The sequence below is a fragment of the Ceratosolen solmsi genome, unplaced genomic scaffold (assembly GCF_000503995.2).
Source record: "Ceratosolen solmsi marchali unplaced genomic scaffold, CerSol_1.0 scaffold6, whole genome shotgun sequence".
NCBI lineage: Eukaryota > Metazoa > Arthropoda > Insecta > Hymenoptera > Agaonidae > Ceratosolen > Ceratosolen solmsi.
In genome coordinates this window covers 16224912-16247355 of record NW_011948414.1, presented here as the reverse complement: position 1 = coordinate 16247355, position 22444 = coordinate 16224912, and the positions used below count along the sequence as shown (strand labels likewise).

At 27.7% G+C, this 22444-nt stretch overlaps 1 protein-coding gene across 1 annotated transcript in view; it reads left to right on the top strand.

Moving 5' to 3' along the window:
• Nucleotides 1-22444, top strand: part of dysc (whirlin protein dyschronic) — a 75377-nt gene that overhangs the window by 19699 nt on the left and 33234 nt on the right. Inside the window, exons 4-10 of the mRNA XM_011507270.1 lie at nt 2029-2346; nt 4526-4758; nt 5999-6290; nt 6676-6738; nt 14154-14308; nt 18445-18526; nt 18923-19030. Of these exons, the coding sequence (XP_011505572.1) occupies nt 2029-2346; nt 4526-4758; nt 5999-6290; nt 6676-6738; nt 14154-14308; nt 18445-18526; nt 18923-19030 (1251 nt within the window). The remainder of the gene's footprint in view (nt 1-2028; nt 2347-4525; nt 4759-5998; nt 6291-6675; nt 6739-14153; nt 14309-18444; nt 18527-18922; nt 19031-22444) is intronic.

Below are 22444 nucleotides of genomic sequence, written 5' to 3'. Positions count from 1 at the left end.
AAATCATCGGCTATTTAACTTGGAACCATTTTATAATTATAATGACACTGAATATATATTACTCCACTCTATAACCGAATTATTCTTTATTATTAATGCAGTAAGCTGATAAGATATGCTATCAAAACTTTGGGATGTACCGTCCGTTCATTTAAAAAAGCCAATACATTACTTCTCTTGTGAATTTCTGATCAAACGAACCTATATAATAATATAATATTATGGTTTTGAAATTTATATTATACAAGCAAATATTCTAAAGATTTCAGTTCAGTTATATTGCTTAAATGATGATGTAGTTATGACTAAAATGGTGTGGTATAAAAGTATTTTCAAAACTTTGACTGTAAATACAGTGTTTACTCGTTAGGTACATATATTCAAAGTACATTAAAAATTTTAATTATAAATAATTTTTATAATTTTTTTATATAATACAAAATATGGTGAAAATAATAAATAATTATGTATAAGCAAAGTTTAATATGTAAGAATAAATTGCCTTTGTCCGAGTATAAGGAAATGTAAAATATGTGATATATAAAATAAATCTTTTTAACAGTATGATAGGAGAAAAATTTGATTCGTCCATAATGTTTATTTTATTTAAAAGAGTAAAGATAATTAAATAAAGATAATTCCATAGTTATAATGTACCTTAATATTTAGAAATTGGAATAAATCGATAAATTTGAAATTAGAATTTTTAAACAATCTTAAATCTTCTTAAATGCAATATCATGCCCTGACAAAATACATAATAATAAATTTTACATCGACGAGTTTGCCAATAACTTTTTATATATTATAATATACTATGAAAGAAAAATATTTTAAAAAATTTATGAATAAAACAATTCCGGTAAAATATATTCATTTATAAAAGTCTATAAATTCACAAATATTATTAGCACAAATTTCTACGATTTATAAAATTTTGTATTTAATTTGCATTAATATTAACCAATAACAAATATTATAATTGTTTAATTATTTATTTTTAATTCTCCACTTGACGCTTAATATTATGCCATTATACGTTTATTATTTGATGGAAAATATCAATTTTTATCTAATATTATGTAGGTCCAAAATAAAATGAAATTTCATTACTCAATATGCTTATACGCAGTACAACTATTACTAATTTCATATTAATATCACTGATATCACTAATGTTAAAGTTCAATATAATACATTAAATTTAAAAAAAAAACAAAAAAAAACAAAAAAAAAAATAAAAAAATTATTCATAAACTATCCAAATAAATATGAATTCATATTAAATTAAAATTAAAATTGAAATACTTTTCTTATTAAATATCTGAAAAATTCCTATAAAAAATAGAAACATTGTTTTTAATATTTTCTTGTAAGTTGAGTATGTAAGTTGGTAACGAAGATAAAATCCTAGGAATAATTTGCATTAAATGTTTGGTAATTTTGTACGTTAATTGTAATTAGAAACAATAAAATTGATCCTTTTAAAAATATTTATATTTTTAATCAAATTTTAACGTCATAAATATTTATTATATTACAATATTTTCAAATATAACAGCAACAATTATTTCTACATGTATATAGTATGTTGAGAATTTTTTGTATGAAATAAAGTTTTATGCTTTTCAATTTAGTTTAAGCGTCCCATCAATTAAATCCATACGTTTTTATAAATTAAATGGTACTCACATAACCTACAATGCATCATAAAATTTAAGTCTCATACCTTATTTGAGCATTTCCTTTCAGAGTTAAATAAAATATCTGTTTTTTAAAGGCCTGTAAAACATTTCTATTTAATGAATACGATTTGAGACTTAATTCGTTTAACCTTTGGCTCTTACAAAGCTTTAATCCGCCTTCATGGCAGCGCGTAAAAATGCCGGTTAAATCGGCATTGGCGATCGATCGAGTGGCGGGAAATCGTTCGGAAAATAGCCGCGAAATAACGGCCACCAACAATTGCATAACGAGATACGATCCCAAAAGCCTCAAGGAGTAACGAGTCGCTGATTGGTTGTGCAGATGCTGAAGTCCTGTCGGACCCTGAGTATGACTGTACGGGGACCGGCGATCGATCCGCGCTGTCGGGGTGGACATTCGATTTGGTCCCAGAATCGACAGCAGACCTGCAGCTGGATGGATAGGCAGGGAAGGCCCGTTTCGCCGCCACCGTTGAGCTCGCGCGAACCACGCTATGGGCCGCGGACCCGCAAGATCGACCTGTGCATCGAGCCCGGTCAGTCGTTGGGTCTGATGATCCGGGGTGGCTTGGAGTACGGCCTCGGCATCTACGTCACGGGTGTCGACAAGGACAGCGTCGCCGACCGCTCGGGTCTACTGGTAAACTTATCATGACCATCAATTTATCTTATCTATCCCCTTGCTCACTAACTTCACTGGATTTTATCCACCCGCTACTCCATCGACCTGTCACACTTTTTTCTTACTCGATTATCTTATCGCATACACCCCGACTGATTGTTTCTGCTGTCATTTATATACGTCCTTTCTCTCGCTTTCATTTTTTATTTATATATTTTGTTTATTGCAGTATCATATCAGCAACTACAAGAGCTTTAACGTATTGAGGAATTATTTTGTATATTGAGGTAGTGTATGTACGATTTGAAGTAAATTTTCATTGATGTTACATTTCTGGTAGAAATATTTATATTAACGGATGCAAATGAACGCAAGATGAAAGTATTCAAAATAGTGGTTCAGAGTACAGTCTAATATTTGTTTATCAATTCTTGTAAGTTTTAGTAAACCAAAATTATGTTACATTAAAATTGAAATTAATAAAATAAAGATAAAATGATGTAATTACTCAATAATTTAAAAGTCTATAATTTTAAATCATACACTACTCAATGACCAATGTAGGTCATAAATAATTGCTCATGTATTAAAATTCTAGAAATTAATACGGTTAATTTAACAGAATATATATATATATATATATAGATAGATATTTGAAATGGTTTATGAGATTATCTTTTGAGTAAAATAAATACAAATTTGAAATCCTAAACTCTACAACAAATTATATTATAGATAGACATGTATTATAATTAAATTGTTGGACTAGCTGAAATAAACGGATCGATTAATATGTTTTTCTTTTTTATTATGATATTTTCTGTCTGCTCGTATACTAACTTTATTTTACTTCATTAAGTATAAGCTAATTTCATACATCATAGGTGAACAATAATTAAACGTACTAAATATGTTCAAGATAATAATTTAGTATATAAGTAATTCATATGAAAATCTTAAAAAAAAAATAAGCGAAAAAAATAGTCAAAAAACAATAAACGATTGTCGTTTATTGTTTAATATATATAAAATATATATAAAATATGTTTATATATTATTATTTAAATATATTTATATATTTATAAAATATATATAATATATATAAAATATGTTTAATATATATAAAAAATAACAACATTGTCGTTTCATTTCTTTAAACTGTCGTAATTAAATCCAAACGATCACTAAAATCTTAACTTCTCACACAATAAATCCTCTCAAATAGTTATCAAAATAACTATCATACATTGTTACTATTACAATTGTCAATGAAATATGATTTTTTCGTGTTGTTTTCGTTACTTAAGTTGATTATAAAAATATCACGATAAATATAATATTTTATTCTTGTGTAAAAAAAAAAAAAAAAAAAAAAAAAAAACTATGGCTTATAATAGTATAATAATATATCGAATGAAACTTTTACATGAATTTATAAAATATTTTATAAAATATAAATATATTTCATAAAATGAAATAGTAAACTTAAAAATATATAAATATAAACACACGTTACATAAAAAAAAAAATCGTATACAGAGATGGAAGCCTTTCATGATGAAGGAAAATAATTATTCTGGCCATATAAAAAGGAAAATATTACTTCCTTATTATATACGATAAAAAGAGAATCATCGATAGAAGAAAATTTCTTTCTTGATTAAATGATAAAAAAAAAAGGCTACTTTAGCTGTATTTTGATAAAACAAATAATGTAAATATAAAAATCTTTTGGATATTATAATGTTATTATAGTTAGTTTGACTGTTGTATGTTAATTAAAAACTTGTTATTCGAGATTGATTCGGGAAGCTATTAACGATAAATTATTGATATCTGTTCGATCGACTCATCGATTTTGAACAATTACTTAATAAAATTGATAAATCGCTTGAATTTTTTAAAAATACTTTGTTAAGTGTCTCGTGGGATTCGTCAAATAGTAAATAAAGGTAAATGAAATTGGTAAAAGCAAAATTGCTTTATTAAATTAATACGATCGATCGAGGAAAAAGAAGTTATCTCGCTTGGGAGATAATACGAATAATTTAGTTGTAATAAACTCGATATCCACAGTTACACCCTCAATGTCCCTATAAAATGTGCTAATGAAAAAGTAAATTGTTAGTTTAGTACAATTACATAGTGCTAAAGAGATCGATTGCTAGGATATTTTCTGTCATATTGTTGGACACAGGTGGGCGATCAAATCCTCGAAGTTAATGGGCAGAGCTTCGAGGAAGCGACGCACGACGAAGCCGTCCAGGTCCTGAAGACGAACAAGCGGATGAGTTTGTTGATTCGTGATGTTGGCAAGGTGCCGCACTCGTGTACTACGAGCCAGTCGATGATTGTGCCAGTTTCGAGGTATCAGGATCATGATTCCCTACTTCTCGCCAGCCCCGGAAATCATCGGCCGTCAAGTCCGGCGTAAGCAGTCACTTGCGTCTAGCATCATTAACATTATCATACTTTTATAGCCTCTATCTCCTTCCGTCGTCACACGATCTTTCATCTCATTCGTTTTCAAATTCAAATGTCATCGCTGATCCGCCCTCAATGCCCAAGAGTAATATCGAAAGGGCTGGATCTTTTTTTTCTGAATTATTGTCCTTGTCGCAAGTGGAGATGAGGATGATAAAAGCCATTTGAGAACAATTCGAGAATTCTATTAGTACGCGAACGCAAAATAAAGCTTATATTCAATGAAAATTTTTTTTTTTTTTTTTTTTTTTTTTTTTTTCATCGGTTGGTTAATATGCGTAGATTGTAAATTAAATTATGGGTACGATAAAATTTTAATGCTCTAGTCTAAGTTTATCAAGAAAGGAAACCGCAATTTCGCAAATCGAATAGATTATTTTCGCGCTGAGATGGATTCGCTTGCCATTGATATTCCGCAATTTTAAAGAAAATTGAAAAGGAAACTTAATGGAATTTTCGAGCATTACTAATAAATTTTGAACCTTAATAATCGATGTATTTACAAATGAACATTTATTAGGATTTTATTAAAATTTAGTTTAATGCGTATAATTAATTATGTCCAATGTTTGAGAAATAATGCAATTATTTAGATACTTTCATAAATGAAATATTTAAAAATGAAATGAATCACAATGAATACTCAAACAATAAAGTTTTTTGTACTCATAAATAGATTATAATTAGCTATATTAATTATTAATGTATGACGGATCATATCTAGATATTCAATTGCAAATAAAAGATTTTATTTAAATTTTATAAACTTCGTTGTTTATATTGGGGCACATTTTTGTTTTTGTCAATGGCGTTGAAATGAATTGATGTCGTATGATAGCTTGTATTTCAATATAAATTCAAGATTATTAAACAAACAAAATTGCCCTCCCCACGACATTACGTACGACACAAGTTTATTGCAAGTCCATAAAATCGTATAAAACTTTGCCGATGAAATTTTAGATTACGATTATGAAATCGGAACTTATGAATTGCTTTGAGAGAATTATATTAAGGGAGTGATGGAATGTGCATTAGAACTAATTTATTCATTTATACGGCTACGCGATGTAATATTTGTAGAAAGTCAGTCGCGCGATGTGCGGGAAGGAAGGCTCGCACGCTAATCCAATTATTTGTCATTGACACCGTGTTTTTTATTTTTTTATTTTTTATTTTTTAGTAGCAGCTTGAGCGAGTGGAGGCACCGAGGCGGGCATCCAATATCGTCAGCGACGGCCGCGATGGTCGAGGAGAAGGCGCGCGTTGTTCTGGCCCGTAGCGAAAGAGCCGCGCTTTCGCAGCTTCTCGCCGACTACAGGAACCGCCGTCTTACCATCGAAGACCTCATCGGGAGTCTTGGCGACCTCCTCAATACGCACGAGAAGCTTACGCTGCTCACAGAGTTGCGAGAACTTGTCGACAGCAAGGATCGGCCGGCCTTCGACGATCTTGTCTATCGACCTAGGCTTTCCAGGGTGAGTCTATTGTTTTTGTCCTCGTACTCGAGGCCCTCATCCCTCCCCACCCGGCCGATCAACTCTGTCGATTTCTACGACCTCGCATGTACTACGGCCTAAGCCGCTTCCGCGCTACGACACCTCGGACATTTAATGTCCTGGATTTACCATGAAACGCGATTCTATCATCCTTTCAAGAATAATGAATAGATGATCTCTCGTAACGGGCGCAATAGCCAATATTAGACGTCGCTCCGTTATAAATAAGCTCATTAACGATTAATCCCGGTATCCTATTCTTAACGTTTGCATTAACCTTTTATAAATACGCACCTTAAAATTATAACCAAGCAGGTGCTTTATAGTATCCGTAGTATGTAAACGTGCATTTGTATTGTTGTAGAGAATAGGTGACAGGGTGCACAACTCGGACCTTATAGTTACGCCGTCGTTACACGAGCTTCCGGTAAGTCCTCTTGACCCAGAAAAATATTCAACTCACATTATCTCACGTTCGTCGACACGCAGATATATTTGCCTTCGTTACATATCGATGATATAACTCTTTTGTATCTCATGACTGAGAATCTTAGACACGTATCCTCATTCTTTTTACCATTGCCTATGCATACTGTACACTATTACTTATCTGGCAAACTTTCTTTTTCCCTCATTTTTTCATTCTCTTTTATCACTGTTCATTTTTTTTTATCTCTCTTCTTTTATCTTTCAAATTTTACAGTGAAGTTTATTCCAGGGCGTACTTTATTTTCCCTTTTATAAAGTGATCTATATACACACTTACGCAAAGATGCACAATTGTGTGTCTACGTGCACACACGAACACGCGCGCGCGCGCACACACACACACACACACACATATATATATATATATGTAATTTAATGGCTTATCGTTGGGGGAGAGCTCAGAGAAAATTTCTAATTCCATTACATAGGTAAGATCCGAAGTTTAAGCTTAATTTGTATGAAAAAAAAATTATTTTTTTTTTAAATAACTTCGATATTCAAAAGATATAATTTCTTAATAAATAACGATGAAATAAATTAGACAGTTTTGAAATATTTATGGAAATAAAAAAATTTGAAGAAGTATTTCAATTCAAATACGTCAGTGAACAAGTATTTTTAATTTTATTCATATCTAAAAACATTGTCATATAAAATTTACTTTCTTTTTTCGAATTTAATTTTTTCACTTTTATAATAAACAAATTATCATATAATAAATTCAAATTTTTCTATACTATTGACTGTTTAATAATTGCTTAAATAATTTGATTTTATCTTTTGGATCTTAAAATAAATTTAGTAATTAGATAATACTATTCAATTAAATATTAAATATATATTAAATATTCAATATATTTATCATTGAAATTACAAAATTTAGTTCCAATTAATTAAATCATTTGGGCACAATGTGCACTGAATTTATTTTAAAAATATGAATATTCATCAATATTAATTGCATTTTTCCATTAGTGTTTCTAATTCAGTCAATTACACTAATCTACATAGTATATTAAATAATTCATCATAATATATTGTAAATTTTATTTGACATAATTAATAAGTAGTAATAATACATAAATTTTGGTATTATTACATAATGTGTTAATAATATAACAATAATATCTATTGAACTGTAAATAAATTCATAAAAAGTTACTATTTTATGCTTAAAACATGAATGTATTAATTAATACAACATTTTTACGCAATATTTGTTTACAAATAAATTGTCACTGTTACGTATTACGCAGATATATTCAATTTTGTGGTTAACAACCATAATCAAACAATTACCATCACACAATCGGTAATATATTTAAAGTCTATTAAAAGTTTATTACACAATATTTATAATCATCATAAATAACTATAATTCATTTTTTTTTTTTTTTTTTTTTTTTTTTTTTTTTTTTTTTTATAACATCGTACATGCGCATAATTAATATCTCATCATATATCAATGTAGTATCGAATAATTTTTAAATTATTATTAATTTGTTTATTGATTAAGATATTTTATGATATATTATATATTATATATAGTCTTATTAGAAGCGAAATTGTCCGAGTATGGAAAAATACCTTTAAAACTCGGGAGGCCAATGTTTTTCAGAGCAATACCCAAGGTGGTAAGCCTTGCTGTTGTTGCGTAGACTTTAAATGAAAAATTCCCGTATTCGTATTGAGAAATACAAAAGAGATCAACGAAACGCGTCACGTGAGTTCCTTCGTATCCATAATTACTTTGCTCTTCTTTCAGCTGTATTTGTGCGTATATGACTAGATTACTAATATACCCTACCTTTAAAATTGCATTCGAAACAATCGATAATAGAACGATTACAGAGGAAGGAGAAGAATAAAACGATTCATAAATCGGATGATTCGTGAAAAAGAACCATAAAATCAGGGAGTTGAGAAAAGGCAAACGTGATCGAGAGACTCTATGAGACTCGTTATCGATTGGAGGAGTGCGAGATGCATCAATCGACGTCTAAATATCTAAACGGACCATATGGAACGTCTCGTTGAAGGATAGGAGATAAAATAAGGACCTTCGTGTATGTGGTGGCCGGAAAAATATGGATCAAACACAAATCAGTTTAGTAATAGGCTCAACGGGCGTTCGAGGGTTTGTAGATCAAAGAGGAAAAATCTGGAAAAACGACGTAACGCGCCTTATTACTCCCTTAACATAGACACTGCCCCAATAATTATACGAATGCACAATTAATCTATCTTTTTTTTTTAAGTATACTATTTAAATATTCGCACGAGTTAATCAAATGCTCTATCCTTTTCCTCGTGCAATACTTATACGACCGACTAGTAACTCGAATCACGAAGTTAAAAGATGCGTAATAAAAAAATGAACGAAATTTTAATGAAACAAAATTTTTCATATAAAGATTCCGATTTTTTAGTAATCAATATAGTCGATAACTTTACATTATAACATACATATTAAACATTAAAGATTATATTCTGGTATTTTTGTATATTTAAAATTTAAATAGTAATGTGAAATGTACTTTTTGTGCTATTGCTGCATTATCAATTAGTTCTTTGTAATTAAATTTAATATTAATTTACTAAAAAAAAAATCAGCTATACTTACAAAAGAATTTTATTTATACGCATAGACTCTTTAGTGGGACTTTTTAGGAGCGGTACTTATTGCTTATTAACAATGTTAGGCATTTCAAGGTCCAGCTTAAACTACAAATTCCTATATTAATGATGCCCGCTTTTGTCTGACACGTATCTACATTTTATATATAAGAACACGATATATTACTGATGCAGCATGCAATTCACTGCAAAGTTCCTTGATATATAAGTTTGTGACACGATACTGAGATCACTAAATATAAATGCCTAGAAGTCGCATAAATATTGTCCCGCTTCGAAGCTTATCCTGCAGCACTTACTTGTTACAGTGTAAAAACACTTTTATTTATAAAAATGAAATAATTCTCAGCACTATCTGAAAATCATTTATTTTTTTTTTATTTATTTATTATTTGTTTTTAATCATTATTGGAAAAAATTTTTATTTATGGAAAACAAGCAATGATATTGTATTTAAAACTAAAGCAGTAACACTGTGAGCCGATCCAAAAGAGTTTTTTTTTTATATTAGTAATAAAATAATACAAGTGCCTAAATATACTGGTATTTAATGAAATAATTAAAAAAAAAACAACAACAACAATAACAATAAACTTATAAAGGGTCGAATAGTTATAATAATTTTTTTTTTGTAAATTAATTTTATAATTATACAACATAATTATTATATCGTATTCTTTTTTTACTTCATTTTCATGTTATTATTTTATATATTGTATATATAATACACATTTCAAAAATATATAAATGTATATTAAATTGATTTTTTCATAGAATATATATTTTTGCCTAAATATCTATGCTTGAAAATATTTTATCCCGATCAATATAACTAAAATCATAATACAATTAAATTGTACTTATTATTTTTTTATTTTTTTTTTTATAACTATACTTGCTTATTATATATGTATATATAATTTTGTATATAATGTATATACAATGTAGATATAATATTGTATTTATATGGATTATATAATTGATAATAATTACAATACTCATTATATTGCTTTAAGTAGCATATTAAGTGTGCCTTTTATAATTCTGTGATCAATAATTAAAGATTTAATGATTTAAGAATTGTAAAATACATTGATAGTAAAAATAAAGGAAAAAAGAAATTTTAAGCTACACATAAGAAGAATATAAACTTGATCAATTACAAAACATTTTTTTTATCGATAATTTTATAAAGAATTCAATAATTATCGTGTATTTAATATATTTTTATAGAATTGAAAATTAAAAATTTATAAATATGTAAAAATAAATTTTGACAAATAACTATTTACTTGCATTAATCAAGAATAATAGAGAAAAACTTTTATATGTTACGAAAATTTTTACGTATTGAAATGTTTTAAAAAAATTATATTCCAATAAGTAATTTGTCATAATGTCGAATAAATTAAGCAAAAGAATAAAGATGAAAGAAAGAAGAAAAAATGGGCCTAAACATGAATATTGATCTAAAATACAAGTAGGAGAGAAACGATAATCAAGTTTCAAGTATTGATTAAACAACATAGAGTAGTATGCTGTTACGCTAATAACATAATTGCCTTAAATTGCTATAAAAAATTGACTTAGCAAAGTCTATATAAAAAATTGTAAATTACTTACTTACTTAAAAGTGCGCTTTTATATAAATACATGAATGAAAAAAAAAATTATTTTTTTTTTATATCAATACCATTACTATAATATATTGTATCACTATATATTTAATAAAATCAAGATAAAGAAAATCGGTAATTTATATATTGTAAATCTTTCATACTCTATAATTCTATTTTGCCCAATACGGTTTGTAAATTCAATTTTAATATATAACGCACCTAAGTAATTAATTTTAAAACGGCCCTTTATTGAATATTTGGCTACACATTTTGAATTCACACAATTTTAATAAATATTTATGTCGATTGTGCAATCAACATATAATAAAAGAGATGATAAAATCAAAATATTGAATGTATCGTACATAACTGAAACCACTACGTAAATGATAATTGTTTTATTATTAATTATTAATCATTAATTAAAATAATTTTGTTGAATAAAAATTTTTCATCTAAATAAATATCAATATAAATCTTTAAGATAAATCTTAGCTATCATCATAAAATAATCGTAATATACCGAGTAAATTATTAAAACATGACATAAAAAAAAAAAAAAAACATTATTTTACTATTCTTTTATATTATTTTATTAATTAATTAATTAATTTTAATACTTAATTATTTTTATAATTTCATAGGTTTTTTTTTTGTAACCATAAATAAATGATTTTCAATTAGATTTTCAAGTTAAAAATATTAGGTGTATACAATGCTGATTGACTTAATGTACATTCATGACTTATAATGCGTCAGCCTATAATTGTATTTAATGATATTTACAATGTATGATTAAAATTGGTATTGTCATATGATTAAACTCTGCAATATTTAAGATGTATCGAATGATTTTGAATTATTCTACATTTACATTATAATAAACTGCCATCTTAATCGTTGCTTATTATTATTTTTTAAAAGAATCGTTAAAATACCTAATATAAAATAATTACACTTAATTAAAAGGATAAGAGTAAACTGAATTAAATTGTTGCTCGATTGTAGGATTGAACTCCAAAATTATTATTGAACTTAATCATTCTATTGCATAAAATGCAGGTTATTGATGTTTTTATAAAAAAAAAAAAAAAAAGAGTATTTCTTTTATTTCATTAATGTACTGTTGAGGAAGAAATTTAATTTAACTCAGCATAAGTGAGTTTTTTTGTTGCAAATTTTTTGCATAAGTATTTTGTAAAAATATATTTAAAAATTTTAAAAAGTAAAAAATGATAGCCAAAAAAATTACACGTTTGCAGACCAGTTTCGATTTGATGATTTTTTGATCTGCGCTCAGATAGGCTTGTAATTGTGGCTTGAGAACGATGGTATTTAATGTTAATCTCGATAATGATGTTTTTTTTTTCTTTTTTTTTTGACCTTTCCGCTAAAGTGTTTCATTTCAGTTCCGATCAAAAATTTTGTTACTTTTATTAACCGAGATTTTAAATTGACTTCAAAAAAATGTCTGATGTCTGATGCTTTTTCAAACTTCTTTTTTAAGGCTTTTTTTTTTTTATACTATTAAAATTTGTAAATAAATTATAATGATTAATACAACTATGTTAATAAAATAATTGTTTAGTTTAAAGAACTAGTTTAAAAGATTTGTAACTGAACGATATATTCAATAACTTATGTATTAAATGAAATTAGAGTACATTAGAATTTCAACATTTTTCTATTTAAATTTCACGGAAATTAAAAATACATTGTGCGAATGTTTTAATGTATAACATTTTCTATGCGAATTGTTCTCAATTTTTTAATTCTTCTTATCTTTGATACTCTAACTGATTATTGTTAAATCTATTGTTAAAACTGACAGAAAAGAAGTTTTTCATTTTTTATCATTAATTTTCAGTTAATAATTATCTCAATATCTTAGACAAATTACTTTAGGAATATAACTTCATAGTACTAATTTTTTTTTTTTTTTTTTTTTTTTTTTTTTTTGTTTTGTTTAGTTTCTATTACATACAAATTACTTATATTATGTAAAACTTTCCTAATGTTCTTTTATGGCGTACATTAACGAAGAACTTTCTAATTTAATTTTCATACCATAAATCGCGCACTAAACATCTTTACATCAACTATCAATATGTACAAGTCTCAAAATATCTTAGCCAAGTGTATTTTAAAATAGATTATGTCTACACTCTTTCGGTTCACAATTCTGCTTTACGATATTTCAATATCAAACAATTTTTTTCGACATTCCTACAAGATTCGTTGGCTTTGCTTATGATAATATTATTCTAACCAAAGGAAATACTCAGTGTATCCTCTTAGGACGAAGTAAAGCGAATAAACGAGATCTATCTTATTTCTAGGAGTTGCACTTTATATCCGATACGATGAGGTTGCTCGAGTTTCCTTGCTTAATACAGAGGAAAAAACAGAGGATATATTATCATTTCAATCAGTAGCCATCACCTTTCACCTCGACGGCAATATAATGACTAATTAACGTACTTGATTTATTAGAATGTTGCAGAGGTCGACATCCATTGATCATTCATCATTCATTTGTAGGTGATATTAATGAAGGAGCCGTTGCTGTTTTGACATGACGCTCAAATTCTTACTCACCCCAAGTCAAACCTGCATTTTTTCAACGAAATCACGCTCACGATAACACTCTCTAGCGCACTCTTCGCTTCATCATTTACACAAAAATCAAGAACGAATTTTTCATCGATAACAGGCAGTCTGTTTTTAAATTCAGTCTCACGCGCCTATCGCTCAAACTCAAATTCAAGTTTAAAAGAAGAAACTGTAACATAAAGGAATAATAAGCATCGAAAGCTCGGGCAAGCTCTAGGCATCTCTAAGCATCTTTGTCTCCATTTGTTTGTCTGTCTATCTGTTTATTTGTTTGTTTCTTTGTTTGTTTGTTTGTTTGTTTGTTTGTTTGTTTGTTTGTTTGTTATATTTGAGAGCGAGAGTGTGAGCGAGAGAGAAAGAGAGAGAGAGAGAGAGAGAGAGAGAGAGAGATTGTTGCGACTGAGGAACGAAGGAGGTGGGGGGGGATCAAGAAGGAAAGCGTAAGTGCGGGAAATTTGAATGGATACTTGGTGAATTCTCGCAGAGGGTCATAAGCGGTGCCTGTTGCCAACCGAGACAGCTGATGGACATTCAAGGAGATCCCTTGGGAGTGATGAGAATACTTCAGCCTCGGGATAACCAGGAATACCGCTCGCCCAGCGAGGACAGCGGCCTCGGGCCAGAAATGTACACGAGCAGGTCGACCTTCTCTTTCTTTTTCGATTATTCATTCTTCTGACTCTTCTTCTTCATCTTCTATTTTTATTCTTCTCTACTATACAATACTCATTTTTACTTCTTACTGTCTTGATAATTAGATGAACATTCCGATAAGCTTGAAGCGATCAATATGAAACTATTATTTTCATTTTATTAATAAAAAATGATTAAACAATTTCTATTTTAGTTGCAATAATTTGTCAGTTAATGTCATTTATAAATTTTAAAAGAAATTGCCAAATATTTAACATAATAACAATAATGTAAAGTTCCTATTGTATGGAACATCTTAAATTATAATCTATAAAGAAATTAAATTTAATAATCAACTATTCGGGGGAAAAAATTTATTTGTGTAATTTTAATATTTTTTCACATATAGAATAGATATTTCATATTGTATGAAGTCATGATTATTCGAGTGTACGTATGATTATAATTATAAGGATAGAAATAGCATTGAAAGTTCTATAAATTAATAATAGATTTATTTAAATGGCCCATAAAAAACTTTAAGTATTTTCATAAAGTTTTAATAATTCATATTTAGCAATTATAATATTGCATTGGTAAAACATCGTGAGATCTCGAAACTTGTTTTAATATTCATACGTACCTTCTTGTCTTTCTCTGAATATTTCTTGATTATTTTATGACCAACGTATTTTCAAAAGAATTAAGGCTGAAAGTAATTACCGTTAAAAGATATTTTTGTAAAACTAAAGAAAATAGTTTTTATCGATGCAAATCAAACGTGAAAGGAAATATCTGATATGAAAGAGTTGTTGAAAGTATCAGATATACTACACTTTTCACTTCAATCTAGGATGTACAGTTATTAAATTGCATTGTAGAGAAAATATGATAGATAAAGACGATGAAATAGCAATATCGTGGATGATTTAACAATATTTTTTTTTAACTATCAGTATAATTTTTATAACAGATTTTTAATTTTCAACGGAAATATGTAACTAGATTTATAACTAGATTTTAAAAAGAAAAAGAATAAAAATTAAAAATGTTATGCTCCTTAATTTTAAGCTTAATAATTGTGTTTTAATGCCCTTATTTAATACATTAGAATTTAGAATTAAAAATTTTATTTAAATATCTCAAATTAATACAATATAAGATCTGAATTACAATATGGTAATATATTTAATATTTTATAAATATGTTAAAAACATATAAACGTAGATTGTTTAATTTTCTTTAATAAATATATAATAAATTTAAATATCGCTACGAAAAGATTTTAAATCCGTTAATTCTAAATTTATATTACTTTATTAATAATTTTGACATTTCCTTGGATATTCCATGAAAATTTAAATCTGTACTCGTTAGATAATGTTCTTAATAAACTCAAATTATTCTACTTATCATATTAAGCAATTAGCAAAGTATTTCATTCCCATTAAATTAGAATAATATCATAAATATTTTTTAGAGTAATCATACAAAATTAATATTTATAAAATTAATTGTAAAAATGTTATGGTTATTCGTTTAAAAAAAAAATTTTTCATTATAAATTACATACAAAAATTTGTTTTTAATACAAGCGCCTAATACAAAACTATTAATTAATTAATCTTGCGTGTAATCTGTTATGAAATGCACAATCCTTGAGATTGAGAAAAATAAACAAACAATTAATATTAATATATGCTATGAGTAAACAAGATATCGAAACATAATTACACACATACGCACACAGACACACACACGCTCGCATATATACATACGCATGCGTGTGCTCTTAATATATAAATGTATTAAGAAAGCTATTGTTTATAAAACAAGTATTTATATTAAATATTATTTGAAAAATATAATTTAAATATAATTGCAAATATTACATAGTATATTTATCTAAATAGGGTAAAAATATATTCATAAAACACTTTAATAAATATTATAATTGATAATATTACATTATTATTTCTAATTAATTAAATTTTTATTAGTTCATATAATAAATGAATAAAAATATTCTTACTCCTATCATTGAAAATGAACGTGTACATATCAAATTAACTTTTATTTGAAATACAAAACTTTTTTAAATTCTGACAATTTCTGCCCCCTTAATTAAATTCATACCATCTTTAAAATTCGCCCTCTCTCTCTCTCTCTCTCTCTCTCTCTCTCTCTTTCTCTTTTAAAAACCAGATGAAAAATGTTGTCAGCCTCATTAGATGACAATTATACTTGTTTCTCGTACAGAAATAGAGCCGAAAAATTAAAGTCTTCTGCTATCATAGAAAAAATATTAATTTATCCAATTAAATTATGAAAATTCTCGATTTGTTTACTCAATTATGCGCGCGAGTCAGATATGATATTTTATATATCATAAAACACTGAAAACGAAGGAAACTGGTATTTATCGCGACATCGCCATTTCTCTTAAGCGATAATATGGTTTGGAATCCATATTAAACACATCGCCACGTTATTTCTTTTGCTAATCATCATGCGAATTTATTAGGGCTATTTCAAGGTTAAATATTAATATCACACGAGCCCTTGTGTTGGCTGCTCGGTGTTTCACACATAAATTACTATTATTGATGAAAATAAAATTATATAACCGATAGTAAAATAGATGAAGATAAAGGGAGAGTAAAAACAAAGGAGAGAAATACACACTGAGAGTAATAAATGACATGCATATATGAAAGAGAGAAAGAAGAAGGGGTGGAAATGAAAAATTAATAAACAAAATTACAACAAGACTTTATCAATCTATACTTGTATTTGTAATCTTATAATCGAGGAGCGATACTTTTTCCACAATAATCATAATTACCGAACGAAAAATCTTGCATTACATATTTATTTAATTTCTGTTGAATAATAAATTCCTCTTGACTTTGAATATTCATGTAATATATATATATATAGTAAATAAAATTTGTAATTTTTAATTTTAATTTCAACATACATTCAGTTCATAAATTTATTGAATTTTTAAAAATATTATTTAATAGTCTTTTCCGTAAGCTTCGAATATAAAAACATTTTTAATAAGAATTTTCAACAAAGTTCAGATATTTTACAATTGAATAAAAGTCAATTCACGTAACAAGATTATAGAAATTTGCATTATCATTGTACAATTGAAGCAGAACTTAAATTTTATCTTTATTGAAGATAATTTTATTTGATACATAATAAAACAAAAAAAAAAAAAAGAAGATTGATTCATTTTAGTAATGTACTAGAAAATCATATCTATTTTTTATAAAATAAATCGAATAAACTTCAATTTTGTCGAATTCCTATTTTATTTTAAGTAATATCCGAATGACTATTTCTATTTTTAAATTTTCATTCAAATACTTAGCTATAAATATTTTGAAGCAATTACAAGAACATACAATATAATGTTTTGTATAGACTTGATTGCATAATTGCAAAATAATTAATATTTGATTCGATTAAATTCATTATAAATTAGAACTTTTTTATTTAATATAACAAAAGCCCTTCTTTAAATAATACTAATATTGATTTTAGAATATACGGTTAGGCTTAATTAATTGTATTATGAAGGATACGAATTAAAAATTAATGCTATACCTCTTACATGGAGCAATAACAAATTTTATATAGCCATTATTAAAAAAAATTATCGATAATTAATAGTATTTATTACAAACGAATTGAATTGTGATATAAAATAAATATAAATTTATATGAAATCTAATAATTATAATAATGTGAAGTTAGTTATTACAAAAGGTTTACAAGTTGGAAAAATTTGACGATTAATTTTCTTTTACATTCTAAATTCTAAATAATTATAGCGGCAATCCATTCTAAGTATTGAACCATTGAATGTTAAAATGTCGGTGCATCGGTCAACATTTCTTTCTAAGCAGAATCGAGTAAAGTTTTCGTAGTCCAAGCTTAAACAGTCGAAGTACGCGTATAAAAGTTGAACGTATGAGTGAAAAAGGACGTAAGAAAAGTATCCGTATGAGTCGAATGCTTTTTAAAACTATGAATAATTTTAACGAATGATTGACCTTTAAAAGCAAAATCTGCCAAGAAAATATGAAAGAAAAGTAAATTTTGAAAAACAGCACTTCGGAACATTGCAGTGGGGGATGCAGGTGTACTCAGCAGCATGAGATTGCAACATCCGACCTCGCACTCTCCAACGATGACGAGTACGATTATCAGGTACAATAATAAAATTCGGGTTTTCTGTTACAAAAAAAAAAAAACAAAAAAAACAAAAAAAAAAACAAAAAAAAAACAAAAAAAAACAAAAAAAACAAAAAAAAAAACAAAAAAAAACAAAAAAAACAAAAAAAAAACCAAAAAAAAAACAAAAAAAAACCAAAAAAAAACAAACAAAGATACCGTTAACGACACGAGCACAGTTTGTTGGTCCTCCCCCGCCCGCCCCTGTAACTTTCATTACACGCTCAAATCATTAATCGCGCCATTCTCGAGTTGAATCAGATATTATAATATAAGTCACGAAAGATCCTTCGAATAAGACTCCGTACACATTAAATGCTGTATTTACATTTTTAACAATGACGCTTTTTTGTGGACGCGATCTCACCTCAGGATTACGACGACATGGATGGCGATAGAGGCGGCCGACGTCACAGCTCACCTGGAGGTTCGCGTGGTAACCGGGACTATGCGCATCATCACCTTCATAGCGACAATTTGGTGAGTTCCACTCTTTATTTATCCCAAATTTCCTTATACTACCAATTTTTATCGCTCGTGATATTTCAGAGGAATTCGCCTTTACATGTTTATTTAGGTATATATACTTTAGCCGATTAATAATAGGGTTACTTTCAAGCACCGAGACGACTAAAAAATATGGCATTTCCTCACGGCGTACATTTAAAAAAAACAAATATATATACATATATACATATGCAACCAATATATATATATATATATATATATATATATATATATAGGTGTCTCGTTGCTTCGAATACGCCCGGTTAGTAATTTCGTACACGAAGATTATATTTCGATGTTAAAGAAATTAGATCGAGCTTTCCAATTGTTCAAGATGTATCTTCCCGTAGGCAGTAGAAGAGAAATTTTCGTAAGATATTTATGTTAAAATTAGAGGTAGTTTAAAATATATTTATTTATAATTAATCATTTCCCCACCCGTCCAAAAATTTCCAGTCCAAAAATTTTTAGTAGAATTGGTATTTGTATTTTTTTTAGATTAAGTCTATAGAATTACTTTAGAGGGTACACACGTAATTATAGTACGAGTGATAGTGATGAATTATTGAAGAACTTTACTGAAGGCGTTTACGGATTTAATATAATTTTTAATTATCCTTTAATTCAAGGAAGGAAAACATATGCTCATTTTAATTGGAAATCTAAAGTTTGAAATTATGATAATAACTTAGCGATTTCAAATTTTACAAAATATTAATTCCGATGACTAAATTATAATCGTTCCATTGGCATTAATGATGAAAAATTAATTTTACTCTATCAATGTTCGTGTGGTATAAGCGCAAAAGGAATTCTTTTAATTATCATAGTAACCATAGTTGTAAAGTCCAAGGGACTTATTTAAAATTTTAAAACCTCTTATGTTGTTAACTTTATTATACAATATTTTAGTTAAAAATATTAAACGTTATATGAACTGTAAATATATCTTAGCATTTAGCTTTCGTTATAAAAACAAAAACAAAACAAAAAAAGTAAGAGAAAGAAAAGGAAAAAGAAGAGCCATAGCGTGTGCAAATCGTTATTAACGTTGAAAATTAAATTAATTATAGATAATACAATAAAATTATTATTTATGAAATTATATCTTGAAATATTATTTTACAAAATTTAAATATTTAAAAATACATAAGATATTATATTACGTATAAAATTCATTTAGGTTACTTTTAATATTTATTATTTTAATATTTATACGGATGAAGTGAAATTGGTCGGCGTAAAGGTAAAAACATCATTTTAAATTTAAATTTGAAATTAAATTTACGCAAAAAAAGAAAAAAGAAAAAAAAATGTATTTCTTTGAATATTATATTTAATATGTATAATTAAAGACTATCAAACCGATTAAGTTATAAATCAACTTTTATTAGAGAGCAATTATTGCAGTGGTCTTCATTATAATTATTAGCTTCCATATTATTGTGGAAGATGTTTATACTAATATTTCGAAATATATCATCGACAATAAAATTATTTCACCCCATCGAATAGCGGAATATAAACATGTAATTTCTTCATGGAATCTCGTTCGTTTCGTTAAATCCATTTCTTAGCTAATCGTTAAAGTAAATTTTTGCAAATTAATAACAGAATAGAAACAAAAGCAAGAAAAAACAAATAAAAATATTTAAATTAATTTGAAGTTTAGATAGTAGAACTTGCCATTTGCCAATAATTGCTGTCTATTGCATGAATTTAAAAATTGGAATCCCCATCGTTAGCTCATAATTCTTTGAATGATAAGTGCTGGCAATGTCGAATGACCTTATTTGTTTATCAGCGGGCAAACATTGATTCATCCGGACATGGATTTTGAACGGCAAGAAGTAATTTTTCGGTCAGTAAACTCTCTTCAACGCGACATCGATACTTCGCCCCGAGGAATTCCCATAAATTTTCAAGATATTCAGTAATCTGGCGATCGTTTTTCTCCATCCACCCATCAGCCATCGTCAAAGATGCTTTAATTAATCGTGGCCCATCAACGTAACTCAAAAGATAAGCTTAAACGTGCTCCACTCAAGGTCACACAGCTGCATTGATCATCACAGCCCTCCTCTCTTTCCTCTACGTTTTATCACGCGAGCGAAGGAGATCTATTATCCCTCTTACTCTCATCTCTTTCTATCTCTTTCCCGCTTTTGCTACGTCCAATATGTGCGTGTCCAGTTTATAGGCCCTTGGTCGGCAAACGCTACTCGCGCCGTGGTTTTACCGCTAGTTTATCGACTAATTGAACGACGAGATGGAAGCAAGCTGGCCAAGGACCGGCTAGAGGAAAGAGAGATGGAGAGAGAGTACGCATCGCCAGTTTTTTAATAACGAAACTATTTTAGCTTTTCTCATCGGCCCATGGATGCATTTAACAATCAATAATTTTTTTTGAGATTCCCGAGCTTCTTCCAAGAAATTATCACATTTCTTTGCTATGCCGTTCGGTAAACCATTTGCATTTAAATATTTTTTTGTTACGTCGTTTAAATGGAAATATCTTCCTATTACCGACTCACGTTGCAGCGGTAATCTTTAATATAAAAAATAAAAAACTGTTAACTTATGCAACGCGTATTTATAGATTAGAAAAATAAATATATATATATATATATATATATATATATATATATATATATATATATGTGTGTGTGTGTGTCGTTGCTTAAGAAGAATTTTATAAATGCTAAGATAACTAATAATCCTTCCAATTTGATTTCTTTATTGTGCGCAGTGAGATGGAAATTTTATTCCAAATCTTATATGGTGAAGTGAGACTGAAGGCTTACCAACCTAGTTGGTGAAAATTAATAATATATCGGTCTATTGAACGATACAGCGAGTTTTCGTTTCTTCTTTATCTTTGTTTCTTTATCTATTCTTTTTTTTTCGTTTTTTTTTTGTTTGTTTCGTTTATTTTATTTTATTTTTTTTATTTTGTTGTTGTTGAAGATAATTATAGGATTGGTTATGGCGTCTACTTCATGACCTTTCCCAAGCGCGTTTCAATACTTTTATATCTCTATTTTGAAATAAATCAAATGAAAAATCTCAGAAAAATATAAGAATATTAAGTATTGAACGTTTCTTACTACTGTAAACAAAAATAACAACAAACACTGTTATTTAAATCTTGACGTCGTGTGTGATAAAAGATGATGATTGACGTGGAGTTATTTACGTATTTAAAGTAATATTGCAAGTGATTATTATTATGGTTAGGGACTAATTTCAACAGCGAAGTGAGTATCGTAAAAGCTTTTCTCAATTCAACGAAAAGGAAATTATTGACTTCAATCCTTAAAATTGCAATTAATGTGGCAAAGGTAATCGTCATTCGACACTCAAGGAGCAATAAACGTTTTATCGACC